Genomic DNA, 27,662 nt, shown 5'->3' on the forward strand with positions numbered 1-27,662 from the left:
ATTTAAAAAGGTAGTATGTAACTTAGATGGTCAATTATGAAAACAAGATGGAGACAGAATCAAGAAAGAGTCCACGCAGAGTGTAATTGTATATATCTATATATATATATATATATATCTTCATTTATTTTAATATTTAAACCCACTAAAAGTTGTCAATACAACTTTTGAATGAAAGGCACAGGAAAAATCAGACAATGCTGATATAATACTCAAAGAAAAAAGTACAGTACAAAAGTGAACAGTTAGTTATGCACGTACAAATCCCTCCAGGTTCCTCCAGACCGGGGAGAACAACAGAAGTAAATCTGACACAAACAGAAGGAGTGGGGGTGGGAGGGGCTCCAAAACCAAACTTGCCAAACTCGTCTTTATTGCTTTTCCACACCGACAGCGTTCACATCAGCTCTCCTCTTGTCTTGCAGGAGCCCAAAAGCAACGGCTCTGCCTTCTAGTTTCACCGAAGATGTGCCAGTGACTCATATTTACTAGATTATTGGACTGTCCGTTGACCGTGCTACACGACGCTCCAGCCGGACTTTAAAGGTCTGAGTCACGACTTCAAGACGGATGACATACTGGGGGCAAGAGAGGGGATGTTTTTATTTATTTATTTATTCATTTTACCATTAAGGAGGATCTCTGATAGCCTGTATTTGTGATTATGCTTTAATTAGCTGGTCCACTGAGTGTAAAATCAACCTAACCTCTAAGTGGTGCCGAGTCTTTAAATATTCAACTGAAATTTTCGGGGGCCTGCAAAATTTAAAGGTACAGGTCAGAATCCAGCTCTGGGGCGAGGGGGAAAAACTAACTTGGGATCTCTTCATTCCCTTTATTATGCCATTTGGCTTGATAGAGCCGATGGCTCCCGACGCCTGCGGGAGAATCATCGACAAACAGGATTCGTTTGTCGATAACGGACATTTAAGAGGAGGATCTGGCTCTGGAGGCCATTACTGTGCAGTTTCTGTGGTGTTGTTCCAGTCCTTGTTAAGAATCACTTCATTTTTCCTATGTTTTTCCTAGTCGCGCCTTTTCAACCCTGTTGCAGAGAAATGTGTCTCGGCTCAACTCGTCATCATTTATCAATCCTACAGGGACATTAACAAAGCGGAGCGGCTCGTGTGGCAGGAAGTGCTGCCAACCCTCTGCCTTGGTACCGAGGGAGAAACTCAGTATGCAGGCCCGACGGCTCATACCAGATTGTGTGCACGTTCAAGTTCCTTTGGACAGCTCTAGTGGGGGACAACTGGAGGGAAAGGTGCTGTCACTGTACTGCTCTGTGGGGTTTTAATATTACATACAGCCTCTTTGGTATAGGCACATCTGCATCGAGGGCCACCGCCGTATAATTACCCCTTTCCTTTTCCTATGTACTTCTGTCTCACTCTCTCTGGTTCCTATTAAAAAAGGGGGAAAAATAAAACACTCAGAAAAAAAAAAGATGATTGCCACAATCCTGGAACCTGGAAATCGAGTGATTGATTGAAGTAGCAGGAAATTGGACTTACATCGCCGTCGAGGGTTTTCTGTTTCTTCGGCGTGAAAACCCTACACCTTACCAACCCCCCCTCCCCTCCCCTCCCTCGCTGCTTCTCTCTGCTCTCGTCGCAGCAGCTCGGCCTTCCCTGCTGCCTGACAGTGGGAGATTCATGCTACCTCCACCTTCCCTGCAGCCATGCTACAGAGAAAAAGAAAAAGCCATGGCACAGCAAAAAAATGTAAACGCACCAATCTACTTAAAAAAAATCAGCCCTGGAAAAATAAAATAAGATAAAAAAACAACAACAACATCAACATCAACAACAAGAGATCCTGGGGGGGCGAAATGAAACAGGCGTTAGGGTTCAATGTTTTCAAACACAACAGTTCTGATGGATTGAGGGGTGAACGGCAGGATGGATGTGGTCAGGGCTGACTGATGGTGTTGCTGCTGTAGTTGCCTGGACGCTCTGGTTTTTTTTCTTCTTTTTTTTTTTGCGTAAGCCCGGGTCCAAGCGAACGGTGCGTTTACCAGAGCCCTTTCTTCTCCCCTCCCTCTCCGCCTTCTCCCCCCCGAGAGAGAGAGAGACGGCAGGACCACCGTGGTAGAGGGAGAAGTTACCTCTATCCCTTTCTCTATCCTGATTCTCTGCAGATTCTCTTAGCGCCACACTCGTCTCTCGCACAAGAGCAAAAGTCAGGTAAAAGCTCGAGCTTTAACAAATCTGCTTTGAAGTTCTGATTCCTACACTTCCTGATGCAAGACCTCTAACACCTTCCTGCTCCGGTGCACAAAAGGGAGCGAATGACATCATGTACAAGAACCAGGATCTTAAGAGTCCGGAGATAAAGAGTACAGGATCCAGTCTCTCAGTGCTTAAGGCTAACGCCGGCTCCATTCATTACCTGGCCGTGGCGGAGGAGGAGGCGGCGGCTAGCTGTGTGAGGTATTCACGCAGTTCCTTGGCCGCCTGGAAGCGGCCGTAGCGCTTTTTGGGTCTGGTGCACTCGTCCAGCAGGGCCTCCAGCTGTCCGTCTTTGGCTATGTGGGCGGGGGGGTCGTGGAGGAGGCCTCCGGTGGTGCCCCGCCACGTAGCGTACCGCGACAGCAGGTTCTGGCAGACGGCGTAGTAGTTGTGGTCCACGGTGACCCGGGAGCAGAGGGAGTCCTTGGAGAAGGACAGGCAGGCCTCCCTGTCGCACTCCTCGAAGCGGCTCTCGTACCACACGTCGTAGCTCTCCGGCTTGTCTGCGGGGAGACGGAGGGGAGGGGGGGGGTTAACACGCAGCCATAAAAATATACTGATCGTAAAAAATAGTCAATGATGTTGATGGAGTCGTGGATGCATCACATTCATTTCAAATATATAAAAGCATTTACTGGATCATAAGCCTGTTTCTTAGAGCTTTCACCAGATGAAGACAGACAGATCTGCATTTATACTTTTTTTTTTTTGTGTATATCTAGATGACTTTTTTTTTTTGCGTCATGAGAATTTTTCCTTTTCACCAACATCACTGACAACAACCGTTCGACTGCATCCGACTTCTCGGAATAATAGTTTTTCCTCTGTTCTGTGCAAATTATCAAAGAAATACACAAATAAATTTAACCCAACCAAGAGCTGATGGACCAAGGTGCCACTTCTGACAATCCCGAGGGCGCTAACAGGAAATTTGTTTTTCAAAGCACACGGCCAAACAACTCATCTACTGTTTTCATTCGACAGAAACGAACCACTTTCCAGATTTATTGAGCAAATAAAAGTCTTTCTCCAGCTCATTTCACGTTGCTTTTTCTCTTTAGAGGATTGTGGAAGTGAAGGGTGGAGGAGGAGGAAGGTGTGCGTGTGTGGGGGAGGGGTGGGGGGGAGAAAATAACCTGGAATGATGAGAGAGAGCTATTGGTTTGTGCATTAAAAAGCAGATCAATAACATTGTAGAGAGGAGGGGGAGGAGGGAGCAGACCCAGAGGATGCAAACACATAATCAGTGTATCAGCGCTGTAATGCACTTCTCCTCTGGCTCATCAGAACAACTCAATCAAACATCCAGCGCTGCCCTGTTAGCGAGGGGGCCCATGTGGCCCCCCGAGGAGGAGGGGCACATCAACCTCAATCAGGGAAGGTGATGAAGATGGATCTGCCTGCGTAAGCATGCCACGAGCGTGCACGCACACGCACACACACACCTACGGAGGGATACGCGCATAAGCAGCAAGGTGAGGTGAAAGCAATTAATGTTTCAGAGCTGGCCATGCATCACACCTCTGTGCTGATTGACAGATGGCATCAGGAGACTGTCCTATTCTTGTTCAAACACACACACACACACACACACACACACACACACACACACACACACACACACACACACACACACACACACACACACACACACACACACACACACACACACACACACACACACACACACACACACACACACACACACACACACACACACACACACACTAACTCTTACAGCACGCAAACAGAGTGCCTACAAAGGAACAGAAGGAGCAGAAGGTTCACGCTCAAGGATGAAGATGAGCACAGCAAAAAAAAAGAGAAAAGAAAAGAAAAAAAAAACAGTTTGAGTCTCAACTAAAAGCAAAAAACAAGTATGCGGTGTATTTACTTGCACCTCAATCCCCCTCAGTTCCAGTCTTGCTGCAGGACGGAGCGTAACAAAGCTACAACATTTCCAAAGCAAAACAAAAATCATTTCCAATTCAAATGAAGGAGGAGAGGAGGAGAGGAGGGAGGAGGACAGGGCAGACACGTCCAGCCTCTCGCGTCTCCTGTGTTATCTGGAATCTTCCATGTTAAAGAGCTCGGGTCGGACTTGTATACATTCACCTCACTCCTCTGCCTCCTCGGGGCTGAGGTGAGAGGGGACGGCGGGCCTGCGCTGCTTGTTAGTGTGGCCTTACTGGTGACATTCAAGAGTACGAGCCGGTTTTCACAATGCGTGCCCCCGCGTTAGAGTGCATTATTGAATGTGAAGAGAAAAGGGAGGGAGAGAGTCCATGTGTGTTTGTGGAAGTCAGACCTCGATGGTGTAGGAGAAGAGAGAGAGAGAGTGTGAAGTGTTACATTATACAGCGTGTGTTTCCAGAAACCATCCTCAAACGCCATAAACTTAATGATGGGGAATGGGCTCCTTTCGCACCACTGGACTGTGGCAAACACACCAGCGCACCATGACGCGACTTCAACACGCCGTGCATTTCATCTCGCCGCAAAAAAACCCAGTCGCATCAATATGGATTCCCCCCTAACGAGAGGGTCGGAACGGCGAGTAGCTTTTCTGCGCGTTTGATTTGCAAATCAATTGGCCTCGGTTTAGACTGATGAGATTCGCGCTGCGCACTTGAACTGGCTTTCAAACTTGGGCTCTAATTGTAGGGATTCAATCTCTCTGCTTGTGGAGCCGGTGGTGGGAGGAGGAGGAGGAGGAGGAGGAGGTTACTGCGCCTATTTCCTCCCGCTGTCCGACACATGGCCTTGACCCCGTAATGCTCATTACGGCCGTCAACCCCTTCTTCGTCCCTGCTTCGCGCCGGCGGCTTGGCACACACACAAACAACACAGGGCCCACAAAACACGCAAAGGAGCACATAAACATTCTTGAGGCTTAAACTCTGAATGGTCAGGGGTAAGCAGCTTGAGTTGTCAAGCTCTAAATGTGTTGGCCAGACAAAAGGGAGTCTCAACCTGGATTGTGCCTTGGGACTCGCGGAGGGCGAGTGGCCAGTGTGACGGGCTGGAAAATTGCGGCTGTCGCTAAAAAAACCCAACAAAGCAACATAATCGCACAGGAAATCAAGAACAAACTGAAGAGGGGAGGGGAGGAGGGGGGCTACAGGGCATGTTGGTGGACACGACATGTTGTATGTCTATTTGTGGTTTGCTGGTTTCAGATCTTATAATTTGGCAAAAACAATTTATCTTAGGATCAATTCATCACAAAACATCCCCTCCAACTTGAAAAAAAAGTACACACACATACAAACATAGGATCTGTTGCACACACACACACACACCCCCAGACAATAGTTCATATCTGTCACAGGGCACAATGGCGGAACCTCAACACCTAGCGACACAACAGTTTATCACTTTAATAGGATTTCCGCAGGAAGGGACAAATCTGGGAGCCTGACTGGGTGGTCGTACCTCTCTCTCTGAAGTAACACCAGCAAGGAGAGGTGGGGGAGGGGGAGGAGGAGGGAGGGGTTGGATGAGGTGGAGGATACTGCCACACTGAGTTTGTGATGTATGGCTCTCTCTGTCCTTGTTATGAGGTTTATTCTGAGAGGAAAAAAAAAAGAAACTAGGGCAGCGGAGATGGCTTGTTATCCGAACTATCTCTGCTTTGAAGGGGACGAGCGAGTGGAAGGCAGAAGGGGGCTGCTGGAGGCATGTATTCTTAGAAGAGAGGAGGCTTGAAGCATGTGCAGATTTGCCCACAGCCGTCTGTCCCTGGAGGCCTCTCCGCGAACCTTCGTCACTGCCTCATAAGCTACAGTTGGCAGCGACAGTCCTCCGCATTAAGTGCAGACTTTTCTCCAGAATCAGCGTTTGAATCACACTCCGGCTTTTGGAAAGTGCAATGTGCGATTAGACAGCGGAAAGGAGGAATAACTGCTGCATGATTAGTCTTATTATGTATAAAATGAATGGTTAATTATCACTTTTTTTCTCATTTAAGAAAAGCTCTAAACTAACACAAGTATTAAAGCACTGATGACAGCTCTATAATTTGTATGTGAAGCAGTCTTACGTCTTAAATGTAAATAATAGGCTGTATAAATGAGCAGTATTTATCTTATGCCGCTCCAGAGCTTTTAATGTTAATGTAAAGACCTGAGACACAAGACGAACTGTCACAAACATATGAACGCACACCCACACACACAGCACACGTTTGCTCAGGTAATGATGGACGCCGCCACTCACTCTGCTTGATCAGCCTTTTGTCCGCCACCAGAACGTTCTCGGCGTCGACGACGATGACCTTCCCGTCGCGTGGGCCGACGGCGAAGTTGTCGAAGCTGACGTCGAGCAGGTAGAGGGCGAACTCAAAGTCGTTGTTGGTGAGCTGCTCGGCGATGTCCATCAGCTGCCGCGCCAGGTCCACCCTCTTCTCCCAGGGCGCGTTGTAGAAGCTCCACAGCTCCTCGCCCACGTAGTTGACAGCTACCACACGCCCACACGCTCCCAGGTACTTGGCGAACGGCCACCCCTCGTCTGAAGGAAAGCTCTGGGAAAGGGGCAAGACAAATGAGGAGAGAAAATTGTTGATTTAAAAAAAAAACACAGATAAAAGAAGTCAAGCTGCGTAGCGCTGAGTTGGCTGAGAGAAATACCCCATTGGCTTTGAAACACAGAGGCTAAAACATGAATGAGGAAACCTTCAGATTGTCAGAAAATATTTGTTTATCTTGCACAGAAATCAGTTTCGCAGCACAGAGGCAAAAAAATAAAATAAATAAATCCCAGACACACAGTTGCCATGTGCAGCCTTGGGTTGTTGTTGATGCACAATTTTCTAAGCACAATAGTTGAAACTTTGCCAAAGCTCACGTGAAACAAAGCCAACGCTGGGTATAACAGATTAAATGTAATAAAGGAAAAGGGCCGGTTTGTGTTAAAGCCCTACAGCTATGAGCTGATGTACGCCGCTGTACTCAGTGCTTCCCGAGAAGTGATAGGAGGTGATTTGTGGTAAGCAGCCGTTAGCAGGGAAGCCTGATGTGTTGTGATGCGGCAGCGGGGCGATTTAAACTGCTGCATGATGTTGGCTAACCGAGTTAATGTAGTTTGGGCATGCTGACAAGAAATGGCCGTGTATTACGGGTTTAAAATTGATTGATAATAACAAGGTAACGCCGCTAGCAGGAAGTGGCATCGCTGCCGCCGTAGCAGTACCCCAATCTGTCTCAGATTTACTCGCCTTTATTGAGGTCAAACGAAAAACAGGCACGCACGCACCCATCATCTGCAATCGCTCAAGGTCAAGTGGTGGCGTCTGCGCGGGCAAACACACACACACTCGCGCAGACGAGCACAAACACAAACACCCAGACGACTTAAATGAGTTGGGCATGAAAAGCAGCTGCGTTTGGCAAAACTTTCCCCGGCTGCTCAGGGACCGGGTTTTTGTAGGTCTCGTTATTGCTTCCATCTCTCTCCATGAGCTCTGGTGTCTCACACTTTCCCTACATTTCTGTGGCTCCACCTCATCCGCTTCATTGCCCACAGGCTTTTTGTAATAGGTGGACAAATTAATGGAAAATAATACAATGAAATCCTCCCTTCGTTTTTTTTTTTTGGGCGTTTTTGCTACAAGTGATAAGCTCCCATCTTTTACAATAAACCCTCCTGCCATAGGCCTCTATCTTTTACAATAAACACCCAGTCATATGCTAGCTTAATGATAGCCCACAATTCCTATGTAACAAATCTCTCTTAGGCTGCTGTTTCTGGCAGGCAGCCACCGCGCAGACACAGACAGAGAACCGGGAGCGCTCATGTTTCACGGCAGCCTCGGCAGCCCTCCCTCTCTGAAACCCAATCGCATCAGAGATATGGCGGGGAACACACCGTGTTGCTGCAGGTGAGGTGTGAACTACTATGACTGTTGCGTCCTACTTTACACATGCGGTAATTCAACACCAGGCCGGCTTTCAATTTCTGGTCATGGGAGGGGAGGGGGTTAAATATGCATGGCTGCCCTAACTCTCTTGCAACTTTAATGAAATACAAATTATTTAAAAACATACATTTTTTAAGTCGGCTGCATCTCAAAGACAACAGCTGGACCTCTGCCACATGGAGGCTGTGGCACAGAAAGTTCATGTGACAAAGAAACCATGGTGACGATGCCGCAATTGGCAGGTTCATTAGTACACCGCTGGCTGGTGCTCAGACATTGTTATCTCTGACACGCCTCAAACTGTACTGCTCTTAAGCGCCTTTATTACACCCCTTGACAAGGCTGTAATTTGCCAAGCGTACTGAAGGACAAGGTATATGTATACTACCTGTGCTATAGAGGGTGATACAATAGGACACGCAAGAACGCTTGCTAGGGGTCCTTGACTGGACAAACGACCTTGGAATAATCTTAAGGATGAAAAATTGAGATCTTGATGCAAGAGAGGGAAAAACAGAGGAGGCACAATCTCGCAGTCTCACACGCTCCGTTTTAGTGGTGTAAATCTATACCTGAGGCCAATCTCGTGTTCCCATCAGTTTTAAGGGAGATCCACCACCAAAAAGGGGGAGGACAGTGATAAGTTGCATGCAGTGCAGTCTTGGTCGAGCCCATTTCCCCGAGGTGACCCAATCAATTGCGAGGCAGACGAAAGTCTGTCCAGGAAGCAGCACTGGCCTCCAGCAGCCTGTCTGTCTGTCTGTGCCCGTCGCCCCGTACACTTGGCAATGACTTACGAAACTTCCCCCCCAAAAAACTCTTCCTCTTTCTGGTGTTACAAACTCCTTGACAGGAAGAAGAATCAGGAAGTAGGCTTGTCTCCAAAAAACAAAAACAAAAAAAAGGAGTGAGAGGACACTGGCAGATACCGAGAAACAAAGAATAATGGTGGATCGACTCCCCTCCGAGCTCTGGCTGGAAAGGAGACAATCCCAGACTACTGAGATTCTGCGAGCTAACAAGCATTGCTAGAGAAGAGATTTCAGGATTAGAGGCTAAACAGGCTAAATATCTAAAATGGCTTTCTAATTTTTTGAGGTTGGTATAGAAAGATTAGATTGAAAGGGGATCAACTGATGGTACATCCCTATTAGGCCCCCGCTCCCCTCTGACCCAGATTCTCACCTCAGATCGCTTTATGTCGCAGCAAATCTAAGCGGCTCTTGGTCTTGTTGACAAAACCTGGCCTGTCCGATGTTGCGGCTACGACATGCCATGTAAAAACACTATCCTCCCTCTCTCAGGGGGGGGATGGATGGATGGATGTGGGGAAAGGGTGGCAGGGAGGGAGAGGACGAGAGGGGGGGGGGGGGGGGGGGGGGGCTGGCGGGTGGGAAAAGCAAGAAAAGGAGACGAGAGAATACGATGGAGACGGCAAACAGAAGACACAAACAGAGTGTCTTTCACTTCTCCGCTCCAGTGGACAGGAGGAATAAACCGGCAAAGACCTGCCTGCTAAACACATCTCTCTCTTTGTTGTCAGGTTGCAGCCTGAATGGGAGCAAAAGTAGAGCGGCGGCAGATGGGGGGGGAGGGAGGTGGGGGTGGCGGGTGCTGATGGGAGAGGGGAGAGAGGAGGAGGAGGAGGAGGATGAATGCCCTCCGGCTACTTTCAGACACTGTCAATGGCTGTTATGAGAACGGCTTCATGTCTGTGCGGCCGTCGTCCATGGTTCCTAAACATAGCTGTCGCTCAATCGCCCGCGCTGACAGGCTGGCTGCGTTGCGTCACTTACCGGGGGTCCTGACAACTCATGCCTCGGTGCCATTTTTATGAGCTTCCATCATTTAAAGTTTTATATGCAGGGGTCCAAAGGTGAGAACACTGCTGAAAAAACGGTGCGGGGCAGGCATGTGGAAGTGAAGTGGGTGCCTGAGCTCCTGGATTCAAACTCGCCCCAATGCAGGGGTTGATAAATACTCCACACGCTCCACCAATCATTCTCCCTTAGCAGCCTTTAAACGGTTACTCTGCAGAAGTCATTAACATCCGCAATGAGGCGTTGAGGAGGGGCGAGAAATAAATTGGAAAGCCCGGCCTAATATTACATCCACCGTGCTATCTCTGAGCCGGCTGGGGGAAGGTACTGATGTGTGTATGTGTGGGGACTGCGCAGGTAGTGAATTTTACCAGGTGTCTCCCAGTGATGTTATGCTGACGGAAATTGCTGAGGTTGCAAAAGTGCCAATGACACATCCCAGCAACTTTTACTGCTTTACAAAGGTCTCATCAGCTCTTGTCCCCTTCATTGGACAAAAACCTTTTATCTTCTGCTTAGTAAAACCTTTAACTTTTAGACCTGGTGCCAAATGCTCTTATTCCTTTTTTGTAACATTATGGAAAGAATGAGCCGGGCTCAGGAGACAATGAAAGCAAGAGTGGAACAGACCCAAACAGATTTGGTAACCCTTTATAATAAGTAGACACTATTAAGCATTAGTTAACCATTAATAAATACTGAATTCTTCATGTATAGCGTATGAATACTCATCAGTATGTAGTTTATAAACACAGTTAAAAATGTTTTACTCATCATTGATAAGCATTAACTGTATCTATAAACTACATACTAATGAGTATTCATGTGTTATAAATGAAGAATTCTGTATTTATTAATGCTTAACTAATGCTTTATAGTGTGTATTTATTATAAAGTGTTACCACAGATTCTTCTCATTTAGGACGACCCCACAGTGATTTCTACAGTAGGCCCAAGTCTGACTAATCAAATCTTAAAAGGTTGTGCTGTTGCACTAGAGTAGCCTAGCATTGACTGGGGGTGTTTGTGCTTTCCACTCCCCCTCTCCCTGTAATACAACAGACACAGCATCCTCTTGGGGGGGGGGAGTAGGGGGGGTGGGGGGTTGGATTGGAGTGGGCTGAAATGAAACAGGGCCACAGACAAATGGGCAGCCTCTGGAGAAGAGGATGAAACGAATGGAGCGAGAGGCACAGGAACACACACCTGCGTCCTGACATCTGCTGACAAAGGCGTGCCCTTCCACTGGGCCACTCGGGGGAGGGCGTGGGCGTGGGTTTGTGTGCGTTGGTGTGCATGCGTGCGCGAGTGTGAGTCCGTGAGAGAGAGTGAGTTCGAAAGAGGCTCTTTGTGCGTGTGTGTCTATGTGAAACTGGATCCGAGTGCATGTGAATGAGAACATGCAACGTGACCAGGGCTGATAACAACCTCTATTCAGGGGCCGAGTAAACATGAGCAGCTCCCAAGATATTGCCTTGGCCGGCCTACAAAGGACACTGGTTCTATCAAACAAGCATATACATACACAGATGCACACATACACACATACACACATACACACATACACACATACACACACACTCGTGCAAATATGGTGGACTGGACACACACACAGCTCCGGTTATAAATGCAAGATTTAAAAAGGAACAAGTCGCCTTCATCCTGCAACCACAACTACTCAGAGCAAGAAGGAAATTAGTAGCTTGCCACAGAGGTGTTTCATGTGTACGGCTCGTGAAAGCTGTGGGCAGGGTGTGGTGTAAATTCTCCACATTTTCTGTCCTCAACAAAAAAAAAAAGCCCCACCGTCTCCCAGCAAACAAGTTGGGACAGGTCTCGTTGAGAGTGTGGGGATCAAACGCTAGAGGTTTGGGAAGCGTGGCGGACAGGCACGTTCAGTCAGACAAAACAACAGCAACGACGGCAACAAGAAAACCCCTTTTCAGCCCCCGATGTTGCAAAATGAACATAATTCAACCCTGTTCATCAAAAAGAAGGGCTTAGCTTTGAGAAGGAGACACATCTGCTCTGCGAGGCTGGATCTGCCAAGATGGACTAGAAAAAAAAACATGTTGCTTTTTTCTGTAAAGCGCTCATGTTGACCTTGTGTGTCTGGGAGATCTGTGGCGAGCGAGCCCCGTCTGGCACTTTGCTGGCCATTTAAGTTTAAAAATCCAGTTGGTTAGTCCGCGGCGAGAGCTCGGGCCCCACGGGGGGGAGAGCCGGCGCTAACTCCTCATCCTGGCACACATGGCGCTGCCTCTTTCTTCTCCTTTTCTCCTGTCTCCTGCTGCTGCGGCTGCTTCTCCCGCTAACACTGGCCCCCCCTCGTGTCACTTTGTTCCATCCCCCCCTAAAAACCCTGCAACACAGGGGCAGTGATGCTGTCTCTTCCAGACAGGGAGGCCAGGAAACGCCAAGTCAGAGCGCCAAGCTGAGGAGAATATATGTGTGTCTGTGTGTGAGAGAATGAAGAGCAGCGAGACACAGAGACTGTAAAGTGTATGTATCTGAATTTAGAATAGGGCCCCGCTTTTTTCCCTCTACCAGACATGCAGTTCAAAGAGTGCAAAGTCACAGTGTGTAGAGCTGGCAGCAGTCTTGGGAAAGAGGAAAATCGTTGAATGAAGAAGACTGAAACTATAAAGAGCTGCTTGGTGCATGTGCGTCTGTGTGTGTCGGTGTGTGTGGAGAAGTCAGAGCCAATGAGAAAGTAAGAGGTCAAAAAACACTGAGCTCAGATGAGAAAGCAAAAAAAAAAACAACACAAAGTCAGGTGGAGAGTCTGAGTAAGACCACATACAGTTGGCTTGAACCGGCGGAAAGGAAGGGGGAAAGAGTGCGTATGTGATTAGGTGAGCTCCGCCAAACAAGTGATAGAAATGGGTTAGCTGGGTCTTTGGAGTTCTGCGGGCCTCTGCTCCGCAGAGAGCGAATGAGAGCAGGATGAGGAATGAGAGCACAGGACAGCGCGGCTCTGGGTTGCTCTGTACACACTCTAGCTGCTAGCTGATAGATGAAACCCTTTGCCGACCTGAACCTGAGCCACTGCGCACAGAGCCACCTCATAAATCCCCCTCCGCTGGAAGACGAGGAATGTATTAAGTCATAGGCAGGCGGTGTTGACTCAGTCTAGGTGGTATTGCTGCCCACATGGCTGGAGAGAGAGGAACCCAAGTGAAATTTGGCCTCAGACCTGAGGGCTGCGGGTTTGAGGCCTACATCAAGGGGTTGTGTGTTTCAGAGCAGGCGCCAATTATCTCGGGGGCAGTCGGATGTTGTAGCGAGTAGGGAGACTGCTGTCGCTGACCCTGCACTCTGACCCCTCTACTGACACAGACACAGTTTACCCACAAGGAGCAATTAAGTATCACAAGCGAAAAGAAAAGACATCAAATCTAAGAGGTGTCAGCCTCTGGCCAGGTCTTTTGACATCGACACTAGCGGTGAGGAAAGCGATTAAATGAAGTTATTCTACCAATTGTAAAAGATCCAAACGCTAAAGACGGTGATGCGACAGTATCTCCTTGACCTCTCGTATTTTTCCGGCGAGAACTAGGTGCCTGACGCTTTAATGCACTGGGCGATTTTATTACTGCAGGAAAAGCTGATGTACTGAAAAGCATATTTTGCTCTAACATTGAGCTCTCCAGGGCGCGCGGCACGGTAAAGAGCCACTCGTTACGGATCCATATTGGCCATCTTAAGGGGCCCATGGAGAGTTGTGAATGGGGGTTAGATTCTTTTGCACTGCAGAGCTGCATCTCCAGGAGCTGGGTGTAAGGTAGGCTGGGGTGGGGTGTGTGTGTCTGAGTGTGTGTGTGTGTGTGCAGGCTGTAACAGTAGGAAGCTGTGGGATTGGGGGGGGTGGGATCTAAAAAAGGAGCTGGTGGGTGGGATTGGGGAAGAGAGAGAGAGGGGTAGGGGGGTAGGGGGTGCAGCCACAGGCATTTACCTAACCAAACACAGCTGCCATGCGTGTGTGTATGTGTGTGTGTGTGTGTGCGTGTTTGGAGAGAGGCAGAATGAGAGAAAGGATTATGGTAACACAAGCAGTCTGGCTCATTCAAATGGGGGGAAAACACCACAAGGCTCTGGCTTGTACAACACACACTCACTCACACAAACCCCTCCGCTCCTCTCCTCCTCCTCCTCCTCCTCCTCCTTCTCCTTTGCTTCTCCCTTTTCCACCAGGGCCTCCATCCAGCGAGGGCAGCCAAAAGAGGGGAGTCGGGCCCAGATAACTCCCTGTCTTATCCTAACAGGATTCAGTCTGTACACAAAGGCCTATAAGAATAATGAAAGGGGGTTTGGGAGCACTTGAAGCAGGGTTAAGCGGCGTACACATCCTCCTCTCTTATGTCCTAAGAGCGTCACAATCCCCCAGACCCAAAAACAAAAGGTGCTAATCACAGACTAGCAACTTAAATACTATTTACCGGTGGACCTCAGCCACTGAGCCGGCCTTAGAGACAGAAGGCTCTTACTTAAGCCGGGATGGCATGCAGTGTGTGTGATTAAATGAAAAGAAATAAATAAAACTAACAAAAAACAAAACAGCTTTGATCCTCTTTGTTAAAAGAGGCATGACCCAGAAAGCCTGACCGTAAGATTGCACAGTCTTTTTGTTTTTGTTTTTTACCCTGCACAGACAAAATACAAAAAAATAAAAAATAATAAAAAGGCACAAATTCTGGCCATCATTTCGCCAGAGCAATAAAGAGAGGTTGTTTTTCTGTCTGTGACCACATCTAGCTTAGTGCAAAAAGTATCGTGTCCCACTTCTTTTTCTAATGTCTGACTGCTGCAGACACAATAACTCTTGGTAGAAAAAACAAATGCAATCTATCACTATCACAAACTACCTGTGTGGCCTCGGAGACAGTCCCAGGGAAGAAGAGGAAACTAACTATTAACAATTAACCTTTGCAAACAAAAGCAGTGCTGCTTAATGGATTGAATTAGAATGTAAAGGTGTCCCTGTCTGATGCTTTTGAGTTACAGCCGGTAATTTGATATGTAAAAAAAGGAGTGTGTCTATTCTAACCTCTTCATTGTATAATCTAAAACACGTTTTAATGCCTAATCAATAAGTCGTCTTTTTTCTGTTTCTGTAGATAAAAAGCTTCTCTGACTCACAGCGGTTGTGCATCTACTTTTGACCTGATGCATTTGAATTTATCTTCCTACTAAAAAAATACATCAAAGTTCAGTAGGTCACACTTGAGGCCCCACCTTTGCTTCACTTTGTGCCAAACCCCCCCACTGAATTTATCACCTTTATTTTGGCCTAGCTTCCCAGAGTGAACGAGCATCGTAATAGATTATGCAGAGGCCTCATTAAATCAGCAGCATACCAGAGAGGCATCCACCCTCATTTAAAAAAAAAAGAAGAAGATTCAAACAAGCTGCTCATGTGTTCCCTGAAAGCGTTGTGAATGTTTACTTTAGCATTTGCGTTAAAATGTTGCTGTCGAAAATCTTAGGAGATAAGGTCATCTTTCTAATCTCCGTCTTCCGTCTCTCTTCTCTGATTTCGTATCAGTGTCAGACGTGTTCTGGGAAAAAGAAAAAAAAAAACAAAAAAAAAAACAGACGGCGCTGGGAGAGAGGATCCTGCCGTCTGTGGAGTACGTCTCAGTGTCAGGTGAGGCCGGGGTGTTGAATGAGGGGGTGGATCAGTGTAAGGTGGGGAGAGATGGTAATAAAAAAAGAGGGCGAGGGGTGTCTGGGAGAGCAGAGATTTTAGTCTGGAGGAGATGAGAGCACCGCTGACTGAGTTAACCCCACAGGCCTGTCACATCCTATTCTCAGCTCCAGTGAGCAAGACAGGGCTGAGGACCAAAAAGGGTGCGAGTGCAGTCACATGCTCCTGGCTAACTCACCAAGCTTAATGATTTGGAAGGGAAGACTAGGCTAAATCGAACTAATTTAAGGCCGGGCCAGATGTACTCCATCAAACACAACCATCACCTGATGAATCAGTGAGTCATCTAGCCGCAGGAGAGAAGCCAAGGATGGCAAATAAGATCCAAAGCCGGGGAAATGAGCGGAATGAATTACTCACTTTTCATGCAAACCAACTTATTGTCGAATAAGAGGTCAAATGAAAGTCTATCATGTAATTTCTCCAGCTGGCAAAGACCCTTCGCACGGGTTGAGTGATGGCAGTAACAGAGACCCGTCTGGGGCCGACTCATCTCAGCAACCTTAAGACAAACAGCGATGCTTAAGAGGTAACAAGAGAGAAAACAGATGAAGTTGCATAAGGTGCTTCGCGTTGCACAAGGATTTTCTTGTTTGGCTGTCGTCGTTTTGTCTTCCAAAAATATTTATTCCCCAAAGCCAAATTGTCTTCCACGTGACAAGAGGAGTGGGGGTGTTGTGTGTGTGCGGATGCCTGTGTACCGCAAAAGCACACAGAAAACGCATTGTTGGCCAGACCCGAAACAACACAGCAGATTGTTTCCCACTGACAAAGAAGGTCTGGTTTCTCATAGTGAAACAGGACCGATTTACTGCCTGTGGCTTCAAAAGACTGGAAACAGAAGCCATTCGAAGAGAGAGGGAGAGAGGGAGAGAGTGTGCAGCTTACTGAGCAGACAGCAGAAATGTTATTCACATTATACAACTGTACAAAACCAGAGGAGACGGGCAGGAAAAAAAAACATAAACATGGCACTGGTGACTAATGACAGCAGGAAAGCACTTACACTTAAAATGTAGCAGTATTTAATTATACACTGAGTGATACTGGCCTCTCCAACTTAGTGAAGAGGTGTTTAACCACAAGCAGGCAAAGTAAAGCATGGCCCGAGGCCTGACAAGGAGGTTAGAGGATGACTAGCTGAAATACGGATCGGGTTACATTAAATAAATGGACACAAAAATCCTGCCCACGTTCTTCCATCTTTAGTTAAAACCTGTCCCTGCACAGGAGCACTAACCTCTGGCAAAAAAAAGGAGACCAAGGTGTTGTAGTACAGCATGTATCCTGTTCTATCTCTATAGACACCATTAATTCTTTATGGTCTAGTGCTGCCCAACCTTGTGCATAGGGTCTCTCAGCCTCTCAGCAAATTTTCTCCTCGTCTTTTTGAGTTCACTGATGCTGCCCAACAGTCAAGGCCCTCCAGATCTGTGATTTCTCTGAGATGTCTGGCACATTTCTTGTGTGTGCATTATCCATCTGCACAAAACTATGTTCACCATCTGTTACCCCTGGCCCTCTGCACACACACACACACACACGCCCAGACCCCACGGTTCTTCTTTTTCGCAGGCCCACAGGTCACAAGTTCAGGATGCAATCAACAATTCATGAGTCCCGACCGTAAACATGGAAGGGATACATGGAGGAAGGAGCGAAGAGTGCTGTGTGGACAATGTGTGTGCATGATGATGCGTTTGGTGTGTGATGTGTGCCGAGATAAGAACGGAGGGTGATTCACCGAGCCTCTCAACTGGGGCATAATGGCATTAAAAACACTGATGGAATTATCTGGCTGGAGTTTGTGGAGCGTACACAAAGACAAAAAAAAAAAAGAGGGGTGGTGGTGTGGGGGGCATGGTCAGGAGAAAGCTGTAATGAGAAAGAAAAGAGGAGAGAGGGAGGAAAAGGGAGGCCACACAAGTCTAATCAGATTTTATAGATCAACTGACCTAAAAGGCTGATTTTGCCTTTTGTCCTCCAAAACGCCTGGAGGTGGAAGCCCTGTATGTAAGTCACGGGGGGTGGGGGGTGGGTGCTAGAGGTCAGAGTAAGTTATTGAATGTCTACACGGGCCATGACCACTGTTGTTCCGTCCCCTCACGAGACCCAGTCAATGCCAGACTGAAATTGAAATTGATTGGCTCCTTGTAAATCAGTGTGGGAGAAGGACCTGGATAGCGCTTATATGACATATAGTATGGTTGTGTTGACATGCTGGATGACAGAATGGAGATGGGTTGAGGTATAAATGTTCCATCAGTCAAACTCCCGTCAAAACTTAACGCTTAATCCTCAAAGGGCACAGCTTTTTACAACTTGCGTTTTAGGTCTTTCAAGATGTAATTTTCAGCCGAATCCTTTTTTATATTGCAGTTCTGAAATAAAAAGGCAGTTATGCAGGTCACCAACTTTGAATAAAAAAAGTATTATTTGGCAAGATCAAGCGAAGGATCAAGAATATTGATGCTGACATCACTTAGTAGCCCTGTAGGGAGATCCGTGCACTTACTTGACTCCCACAAATGACGAGAATCCAGTGGACATAGACGTATATTAAAATTAAAAACAACTTGGACCATTTACAGATGCATCTTTGAATAATTCAAAACTGCCCTACATATAGTGTTAAATATGCAGTATTGCTGCCAGCCAAAATCTCTCATCTTTTGGGAGGCCACAGCTCTAAAACCCCTCTCTATTCTAAGCAGAGGAATATTCGTGCTCCAGATAGCGGGCACATGTAGTCTGGATGTAGCCTGGAGTTTAGGGAGGGTGTAATGGCTCGCCTCAGATCTATAGAAGAGGAAGGAAAAGGAGGGTTCCCACCCTGTAATTTACTGGGGGCTTTGTGGGCCAGCACCCTGGCTTGCTTTGAGAAGATGCTCTCCTCTGCTTTGTAGCAAAGTCCAGGAGCCTTATCAACTCCGCTGAAAACACCTGGTGCCACAGATCAGCTGACAGACGCCTCTTTATCGAGATGCAATATTCCCTTCAAAGACTGCGATAGTCAAACATCACTCGACAGAAAATGAAAAAAAGCGACCTTAAAAAGCCACACACATAAAGATTTATACTGAAAACATGCAACACTGACAGACGGTTCAAATGAGACACGGTACCTGTAGTACAAGTGGTTCTGGGTTGAATGCCAAGGTCATGAGCAGCTGCATTCTCTCAGTGTCCTTGAGGTTCTTGAGCAGGAAGCTGCCTGAGTCTTTGGTCTCGGCGTACCTGCGGACCACGCGGTCCAGCAGCCTCTGAGAGGGGCAGTGCACCAGGTCCGACCACCCTTCTACCACCTCGGGGGTGAGCAGGCGGACGTCGCCGTTGATCCGGGCGAATTCAGTCTTGTACATGGCCTGGATGAGGTCGCAGCGCGGCCTGCCCGTGGCCCTCTTGCAGATTTTCTGGTCTATCTCGGCCAGCTCCTGGTTGGAGCCCAGCCGCTTGAGCACCACGCGGCGGGTGCCCTCCCTGGGCTCGCCGTACTGGGCGAAGTAAACGTTCTTGACGTTGAACACGTCCAGGAATCGCAGGCGGCCCCACGTCTCGAAGGAAACCTGGCCGTTCATGAACTTGCGACACCAGCTGGTGCCAAAGCAGGCGGGACACTTGTTGAGGTTGATGAAGCGTCTGTCAGTGAGCTCATTCTTCTGGAAGGAGGCGAACAGGTTGTGGGTGTTCATCAATAAGATGACAAACAATCCCACCACCAAGAGGAGCTTCAGACAGCGGTACAGGCGGCCAAGTTTGAGAGGCAGGAAGCGCAGCATGATGGGGACGGGAGCAGGGGTGGGGGGTTGGGGGGTGGGGGGGAAGGGGTCTTGAGGGATAGGGAGGAGGAGAGGTGTCGAGACGATCGCCGGGGAGGTAACCTCAACGCCTCTCTGTCATGGTTAACCAGGGTATCTTCTAAAGTGGCACGCAGGGGCAAGGTTGGCACAACTGCCCCGTGCCAGTCTCTGGCAGGGGCAAGCGAGTCATGTTCTCCCTTCTTGGTGTTTGTGTGCAACCTGGAGCCAGCGGGCCTGGAATCAAGCAGAGAAAGAGAGACGGGGACTCATTACATCAGGGCAAATGAAAGGAGCTACATTTTATAAACAGCAAAATTGGCCTTTTGGTTATGGATAACAAGTGAAAAAGGGGTTTATTTAATTTTTCTTCTGCTGGGCCTGCAACTTGAAAATCCAGAGTCATAACATGGAATACTGCCTATAAAACAAAGAAGCACTTTCTCTGGCATATGAAATTGTCTCACAAATTTGAATTGCTTGGGTCATTTGAGAGATTTCATTACTTTTTGAGCAGAAATGAGATGGCCCACAGCCAATGCAATAAACCTGCCGGTGCCTGTTTGAGCTCCTTCTCTTTGGGAAATAATTTCTTGTATACTCCCCCCAACATAAGAAAGATAAATAAAAGTATGGGAAAAAAGGGAAAATAAAGTGTCAGTGATCAAATTAAGAGGAAATGTACAACATCCTCTCCTCGTATAAATAAAATGTGCTGCACTGCGAGGATGATTCCTCAGAGGACCTCCCTGTGCAGCTACAGAAGTATCCATCACTTTTCCTCCCATGCACAGCAGAATTACACACCGTCTGCATACCTCAACAGTTACACTCAGCTCAGAAGTCTTGCCTCTCTCCTTTTTTTTTTTTTTTGCTTCAAATGAAGAATCTTATTTTGCATTGTGAAGAGAGTCACGCTGTGTGTAGTTTAACCTTTGATCAGAGTTGCCCTGCTTCGTTTTAATCATGCTTTGAAGTTGTTTCTTTGAAAAATGGTTGGTGTCACTAAAATAACGTTTGTGGCCCGGGGAGGAAAAGAAATCTGTGAATGCCTCCGAGAAGCGTTTTTGACGTCAGCAAAGAAGGGAACGGTAAGTTACTAAAGCAGGGAAGAAAGACACAACAATTTGGCATCATAGGACTTTTAACAATGCCCCCGAAAAGTCTCCCCACCCACGGTCGGTCTAGCCTTGATGAAGCCATGTTGGACCCCCCAATCAGCTTTTTTGCAGTGAATCTTATAAGTCTTGTAAGTCGCTTTAAGAAAGACAATGAGTCAGGCCATGCAAATTAGCCATCCTCAATTAGAGCTCATTAGGACATGCCTATTAGGACAGCTGACTTGAGAGGGCATGGCTAACGAGCAGGCACACTAGTGTGATTAGTGCGCGTGTCGATGGGTTCCTTGCATTATGCTTTCAGATCGAAGTGGCCGAGATCTGGAAGGACACGGGGGGCTGGAGGCAGACGAGAGAGCAGCGGCTGAGAGAGACGTGCGGCTGCCGAGTGTCAGATAAGACGCTGAACGCGCTGGTTCTTACCTCAGACCTCCGTCTGAAAATACCTCAAGCAGATCAGGCCAACATCAGTAATGTAAAAATAGACCATATCCAAATAGGGGAGCTACAGAAAGCTGCACTCCGTATTTTTGTAAGAAAAGAAAAACATGATTCATGCATTTTTCTGTTCTCTGCCACAAGTCTGTAGCTCGAGTCATGTGACCCAACTCATAAGTGAGCATATGATTTTCTTCTAAGTTCTTACCATAATACAATAAGGAGAGTTCCTTTCACATCTTTTTAAATATCATTTAAAACTCACTATTTAACCGTCTACTGTAAATCTTCACAGTGATATGTCACTTATTTCCAAGATATGGGACAATATTTATTTATATATTTTGATGCTGGAATGAAGCACTGATAGTAATTTTAGGCTAGAGTAATGAGTCATGTGAGGACATGTTTTGAATATATTACTTGGTGCCCACGTTGACCCGAGAGATCTAAAGTACAAAAAGATAATTTGTCATGCATTTAGTGGAGCGAGGCAAATAAAGAAACTGTAGGTCTACGTCAGGCTGACTTTGACAGAATGCCTGCAGTGTGATAAATGAACCCCAGCTTCATTCAGAATGAGCTAAAAAGAAGGCCAACAGAGTAATTTAACAGTGCCGAGGAAAAAAAAAAACTCATTCGAGTTCTACAAGATATTCATATTAAATTGGAAAAGGAAGATATAATGGGAGATGGGAAATGAGGGAATGGAGCCCACCCCCCACCTCCCCAAAAAAACAGCAACCTCAGTGGGAATCAAAATGATGTGTGCTGCCTTGTGCCTCCTGCTACATGGAGCAAGAGGAAGCTGGCTGCTTGAAGTGGTGGAGAAAGAAAAAAACCCTGAATATCCTGCTGCTGTACGATTTCAATTCAAGTCCCATTTAGCATCTGACACAGGCGGTCAGGGCGCAGACATGGCTGCGAGATCTTTGGAAGCAGATAAGAGATTTACTTAAGGTTGACAGAGGGCTTATAGAGGGGGCGACACGTAACCTCAGCCCAGAGCCAGAACAAGACGTTCACATCTTCATACAGGAGCAACAGAGAGCTGGAGCGAGTCCCTGACCACGACCTGGAGGAGGGGAGGAGGGGGGGTAATGAGATGCACAAGCTGGCGGCTAACACAGGGGAGGGAGGACACATGGATCCCCGCGATGGGCCTCGATTACCTATGAAGCGTTACCTGGATTATGTCAATGACCGTACTAATTGCTTAAGTGAAAGGATAAACTACACCTGGCACTTCCATGTTGTTAATGAAAGACAAGTCAGGTGTTAAAATGCTTGGGATGCTAACAGCGAAAGGCACGACTCTTAACAATGACGCCTTCTCTTCAAATCTACACTTTTATCTAGCGAGGAGCAGTGAGAGGAGAAGAATCGCAATGCTGCTGCTGCTGCTGGATTCGTGTTTATAGCCTGCCTCTCTGCTGCTACACACTATTGGAAGGATGGCATGGTAATTTAGGACGGGGATATTTTTCCCTGGTAATTACCCCACTAGACCGCTTCTTGTGAATTGTGCACCTGCAAAGCCATTTATTTATCTGTCTCACTCTCTATTGCTGGATGCTATACCCGACGGCTGCAGGGAGGAAGACGGAGTGTGTGGGTCTCTGTGGCGAGGTTGCCTACTCAGGTTTTTTGACAAGGGTAAAGTTCACTTGAAGCTCCAAAATTAAAGCCAGATGCTTTGTATTCCAACGCAGATGTTACCCACCGGAATAGAGGGGCAGTGAAATTTAAAGCAGTGTTTTCTTTTGGATGCCCACAGAAAAACTTGTGTTTTAAATTAGCCCCGACCCCCCCCTCCACCTCCTTCACCTCCTCCATCCCTCCCCCTTCTGCTTCCTCCGCACTCTGTGAGAAGGAGGGACGCACAATAGCGAGAGGAGAACCCTATTTAGAATAAGCACCAAATTACCTCTCATCACATATACAGCCGCTGCCAAAAAAGTGGGGTAAGAAAGTTTTTCAGCGCTCTCAGTCTACAAAGTACGGTGGTGAGAGGCAAAGAAAAGAGGGCAAATCAAAGGATGCCTGACTCTTCATGCATGGGAGATGAGTCTTGCATTCAAAATGTTCCAAGTTTGGCAGATGTTAAGAGCCGCAAAATGGCTCATTACTGGGACAGAAAAGGCGCAAGATGAAGCAATGGGCCCCATGTTGGCTTAAAACAGAATGACAAAGGTCGCAGCGGATGAAGATAACATCGTAATATCCTAATATTTCAACTTTTATTAAACTTAGATTTTCGACAGAATGCCGCAGATAAAAAAACATGAGATGGGGTTGAAAAAGAAATTTCCCTTCCTTGAATAATCTTTCGCAGAGCTCATTGTGTAAAAGCCGGCTTCAAGATAATGGTGTTGGAGGGTGAGGATACTCTCAGGGTAATGCATTCTCTTCGCTGCACCTGAGGCTAAACTTCATCGTGATATAATGAAGTCGAGCCACACATGAACATGCTTGAATAATTCCACTGGAAATGCAAAAAGAAGAGTCCAAAGACGAAGTGGTGTTGAAAGCGACTGGAACACAGTGTAGGTGTAAGTACAATAGACGGGAGCAAGCAAAAGAGATACAAGCAATGTATAGCTAATGGACAGCAAGGTGAGAGAAACTGAGTTATTGCTCTTGTGATGGAAATGAATGGAAAGAGATCACTTGAATACAGAGTAGCAGTTCTACCATCTCTGAATGGACACACACACACACACAAATCTACAGATGAACGTGTCTACCCCCGGAGACCGCTGGCATTACCACGAAGCCCTACTCAAAGCTCGGAAAAAGCCTCCTCTCACCCCTCACCCCCCCTCCCTCCCTCCTCCTCCTCTTCCATTGCGATGTGCGGCTGCTGGAGCTGGAGAGAGGAACTACTGTTGCCAAGGTTATCGACTGAGGGAGTCAATAATGTTTGATCACAAAAACATTCAGCCACAGCCGGATTGCCTCGGTACAGCAAAAGACGCGGACAGTGATGGATTGATACGAATGACAGCAACACTCGCACGCCTAATGGAACATTGAGTCCTCAAAATATAATCACCAATTAGCAGCATCCCCACACGAACATTAGTCCATTCATCTCCGGCCCAAACCAAACGCTGGTGGTTTTTAATGAGAATATCAATGGTATCTGTTTTGCACCAAACTGACGCAGCTGTTTCGGGAGGACTCGCTCGAACTGAGAAGACTGGCTCTCTGGATTCTTCAACGGCGTGCTGCAGATTTGTTTTGTTTAATTTAAGCAGGTGCACTTCATCCAAGAGCCAGACTCACTATTGCCAGAGTTTGGAAAAGTTGTCATACATTTACAGCTCATGTTAAAAACAAAATGTGTCATCTCAGTGAAGTTACGACTTGGAGTGATTAAAAGGGGCTGCCAAAAACAAGCTTCACTATAAACAAATGTGAAATGTGTTTGGAGTGGTTGTGGTAGTGATGATGGCAGGGGGAGAAGAAAATTCATTACCAGGGAGACATGTTTTATTTCATTAAAGGTCTCCCCTAATGTGGCTCCATCTGTTGTAAAACTTGCCTTATTCATTTGATTTGGTAAGTTTGGTGTCAATAACGAAAAAACACAGCTCCCGTAGGAGCTTTTAGGGGTACAGTTACAAAACGTTCCCCTGCTGAGTGCCCAGAAACATTCAAATCAAGCACCAGCAGTACGTCTTAAGTGCATCTGACTGTTTTCATAGTTCCCTTGTCGACTAACCTTGCAGAAAGGCTGCACAATTAGTCTCCTGTTATGGAAAATTTTATTCTAAGCAGCCCATTGTTTTCATTAGACTATAAAGAGAAATTCCTTAGGACTTATTATAAGCTTTATCTGGACTAAATACTAGGACTGTTGTGGCAATCTGTTTTTCCCTTGAAGAAATCAAGGGCAGGGAGTTTGCAAAGAGCGTACAGTAATTACTATTCCACAGAAATCTCATGGTCAAGTCAATTTTGTTATTATTTTGAATTATGCTTTCAATTTTAGTGCCCCAGCCTTTCTGTCTGATGGGCGAATGGCTCAACCTCCTGCTCACTCATGCCAACAAGCAAGGCAAATACAAAGCAAATCAATCCAAATCAAGTTGGCCAAGTGGAAACCTGTTGAGGTACAGAGAATTTGAGTAGGCAAAAAAAAAAAAAAAAACCCTACAGCGCCAAATAATCGGGCAGACATTCAAGAACATGTTTTGTTGAGGAAATACTTCCAATGAGGAAGTCTAAGTGAACGACCCCTCCAGCAATTAAACAGTCTCCCAACACCAGTGTCGTTGCTATAATTTATCATCTTCAGCATTCAAGTAACCACAGGAATTCAGAGGGGTAAATGACAGCACATTTCTGTCCATCACATGATCCACATCTGGTTGTACAGTAGATTGTTTTACGATGACATTTCATTGCATTTTGCTGCTTTGAATAATTTTAATTGCCGACGTTGTGCTTAGGTACGTGGCATGAACATGACTAATGTTTCCTTGGGCAGTTAACATGGAGCTACAAGATAATAGAATAATTACATCGCAGGTAACCTGCCAATGGCAATTTAAACATGCCGAGGTTAGATATGCTGCAACTTAAAACACCACCAGCAGCTATAATAGAAATTATAAACTTCCTGTTATCGTTCAGGGGATGTGGGCATCTGATAAGATTTTGTTTATAGAAACAACACAGTCGTGCTGCTGCCGCTGCCGCTCAAAGTGTCAAACGCACTGAAAGCCTGAGCGAGAGTTTTGCTTTGTCTTTTCTTTACATGGTCGGCTTGAGGCTGCAGAAAATGAAGGGATAAGCGATTCCTGAAACCCGCCGTGCGCCTGGTCACGGTGTTTTAAAACGCTGAGTTGGGTTACAACGCGGGGTGCAAAGAGAAGAAACAACTATGAAACAAACCTGTATGACTTTTTTTCTTCTCCGGGTCCGTAGTAGTAAATTGCTTTAACGCTCACTTGATATCATTCTTCAAAGTTGAGGCTACTCGCGAGGCGAGCGACGGATACTTCACACCGCCGCGGCCAACGTCCAAAAACAACAGCTTCTTCAAAGGTCGACGGAGATCTTTATCAGGCAAACTCACACGGTCTTCCCATTTCTAGCTCCTAGGTATCTAGCCAGCTAGCCTGCTAGCTGCTGGAATAAACAGTTGGGATGTCGAGTCTTAACTCTTCATATACCGGATCTTTCCGACTGGACGACGCGGTCCTCCTCACAAAGGACAGCAGCGTCGGTGTTGTGCCGTAACGTCCATTGCAGTCCGTGCACCATGAGTCCCTTTGTGGTCACGGAATTGCCTCTTTTCTTCTTCTCTCGGGCAGCGGTTCACTCCTCTCCAACACCACAATGGGTTCTGTTTCGACTCTTTTCAACACCAGCCTCTTTACCCTTTACGACGTCCGCCGTCTGTTTACGGCCGCGGTTGCTAAGCGAATATTCTAATATTGTCTTGTCTAGAACACCGCCCCCAATGCAAAGTTTGCTCAAATGTCTATTTTTTCTCAGTCCCTCGTCAGCCCCAAAGCAGCATTAGCCAAGAAAATTGTGACGTGATAAGAACTAAACAAGAAATTGAAAATAAATAAATAAATACAAGCAGGAAGTGTTAATTAAAATAAACACATTAGATTAAAAAAAAAGACACTTCATCAATTGTTGTGAAGACAGTCTAGTTATGTTATGTTGCTCTAAGCACTGTTTTGGAAATATTGCCATATCTGGGCCAAAAACAAACAGCCTCTTGTTTACTGTATCGGACACTATTATCATTTCAAAATTACAACCAATTCACTTTACTATTTAGGCTACTATTTACATTTTTACCCTGGAAAGTCATGCTGATTGACATCGAGCCTTTATCTTCGCATTTAAAAAAGATTTTACATCTTCATTTCATTATTATAATGTTAATTGCATTTACCATACTTTATACAACAATATAACTCAGAGAACGATCAAGAGAAGTAATTCTAACCAAACCTAAACGACTAATTAATTAATTAACCACTAATTGAGGGCCATGACTGATTGACTTAGAGCTAAGGGACAGGGAGAATGGAAATTCAATGTCCCGGCCTCTGACAGTATGCTCATAAAAGCTTTGCGTGTATTCATTTGTAGTTACCGCCATCTGCTGGAAAATAAAGGAACGACACCCCATCTTCGGTGCGTTTAATTGCTTTCGTAAATGCCAAATGTTTAAAATCAAAGCGAGGCAAAGGCATAGGCTAGGCCTACGTCATAAGCTGTGTCATTCAATATGAAGTGTCATAACTGTCTTGTACTTATTTGTACTTAGTTCCATAACAAATGGACCGGAGACCAAGACGTGCAGTTGATTCTTTACTGAGGCAAATTCCCACAATTCCACACTTGCGCATGCGCGCTCATTACATATCAAAACCTGCTCATTACAATAACCTATGTATTGTTTTTTTCCCCCACCTACCTTACAAACTATAGTTTGTGCTTAGGTCTAGCGCCTCTTGGTATGTTTTTGTTAGGCAACTGCTCGTGCACTTTACAAGTAATTTTCACTTCCTCTTCACACTGTTTAGGTACAGGACGAAAAAAAAGTCTTTGAATCACAAAACAAAACCATGTTCTTGGAAACATCTGCATTTATTAATTA

At 46.4% G+C, this 27,662-nt stretch overlaps 1 protein-coding gene across 1 annotated transcript; it reads right to left on the bottom strand.

Moving 5' to 3' along the window:
* Nucleotides 1-230: 230 nt before the first annotated feature.
* On the bottom strand, nucleotides 231-26,356 carry dipk2ab (divergent protein kinase domain 2Ab). Its single transcript, XM_083995937.1, has 4 exons — nucleotides 25,931-26,356; nucleotides 18,801-19,709; nucleotides 6,450-6,753; nucleotides 231-2,734 (listed from the first exon to the last, which is right to left on the bottom strand). The coding sequence occupies exons 2-4, from the start codon at nucleotides 19,452-19,454 to the stop codon at nucleotides 2,388-2,390; spliced, it is 1,305 nt and encodes a 434-aa protein (XP_083852063.1). The 5' UTR covers nucleotides 19,455-19,709; nucleotides 25,931-26,356; the 3' UTR covers nucleotides 231-2,387.
* Nucleotides 26,357-27,662: the final 1,306 nt, after the last annotated feature.

This window comes from Trachurus trachurus, assembly GCF_905171665.1.
Source record: "Trachurus trachurus genome assembly, chromosome: 20".
Classification (NCBI taxonomy): Eukaryota; Metazoa; Chordata; class Actinopteri; order Carangiformes; family Carangidae; genus Trachurus; species Trachurus trachurus.

Excerpts from the sequence above, each read along its gene's own strand:
- dipk2ab (XM_083995937.1), bottom strand. The coding sequence starts at position 19,454 with ATGCTGCGCTTCCTGCCTCTCAAACTTGGCCGCCTGTACCGCTGTCTG. Across the intron at positions 6,754-18,800 it reads CAGAACCACTTGTACTACAG|AGCTTTCCTTCAGACGAGGG; the intron begins GTACCGTGTCTC and ends CCCCTTTCCCAG. Across the intron at positions 2,735-6,449 it reads CAAAAGGCTGATCAAGCAGA|ACAAGCCGGAGAGCTACGAC; the intron begins GTGAGTGGCGGC and ends GTCTCCCCGCAG.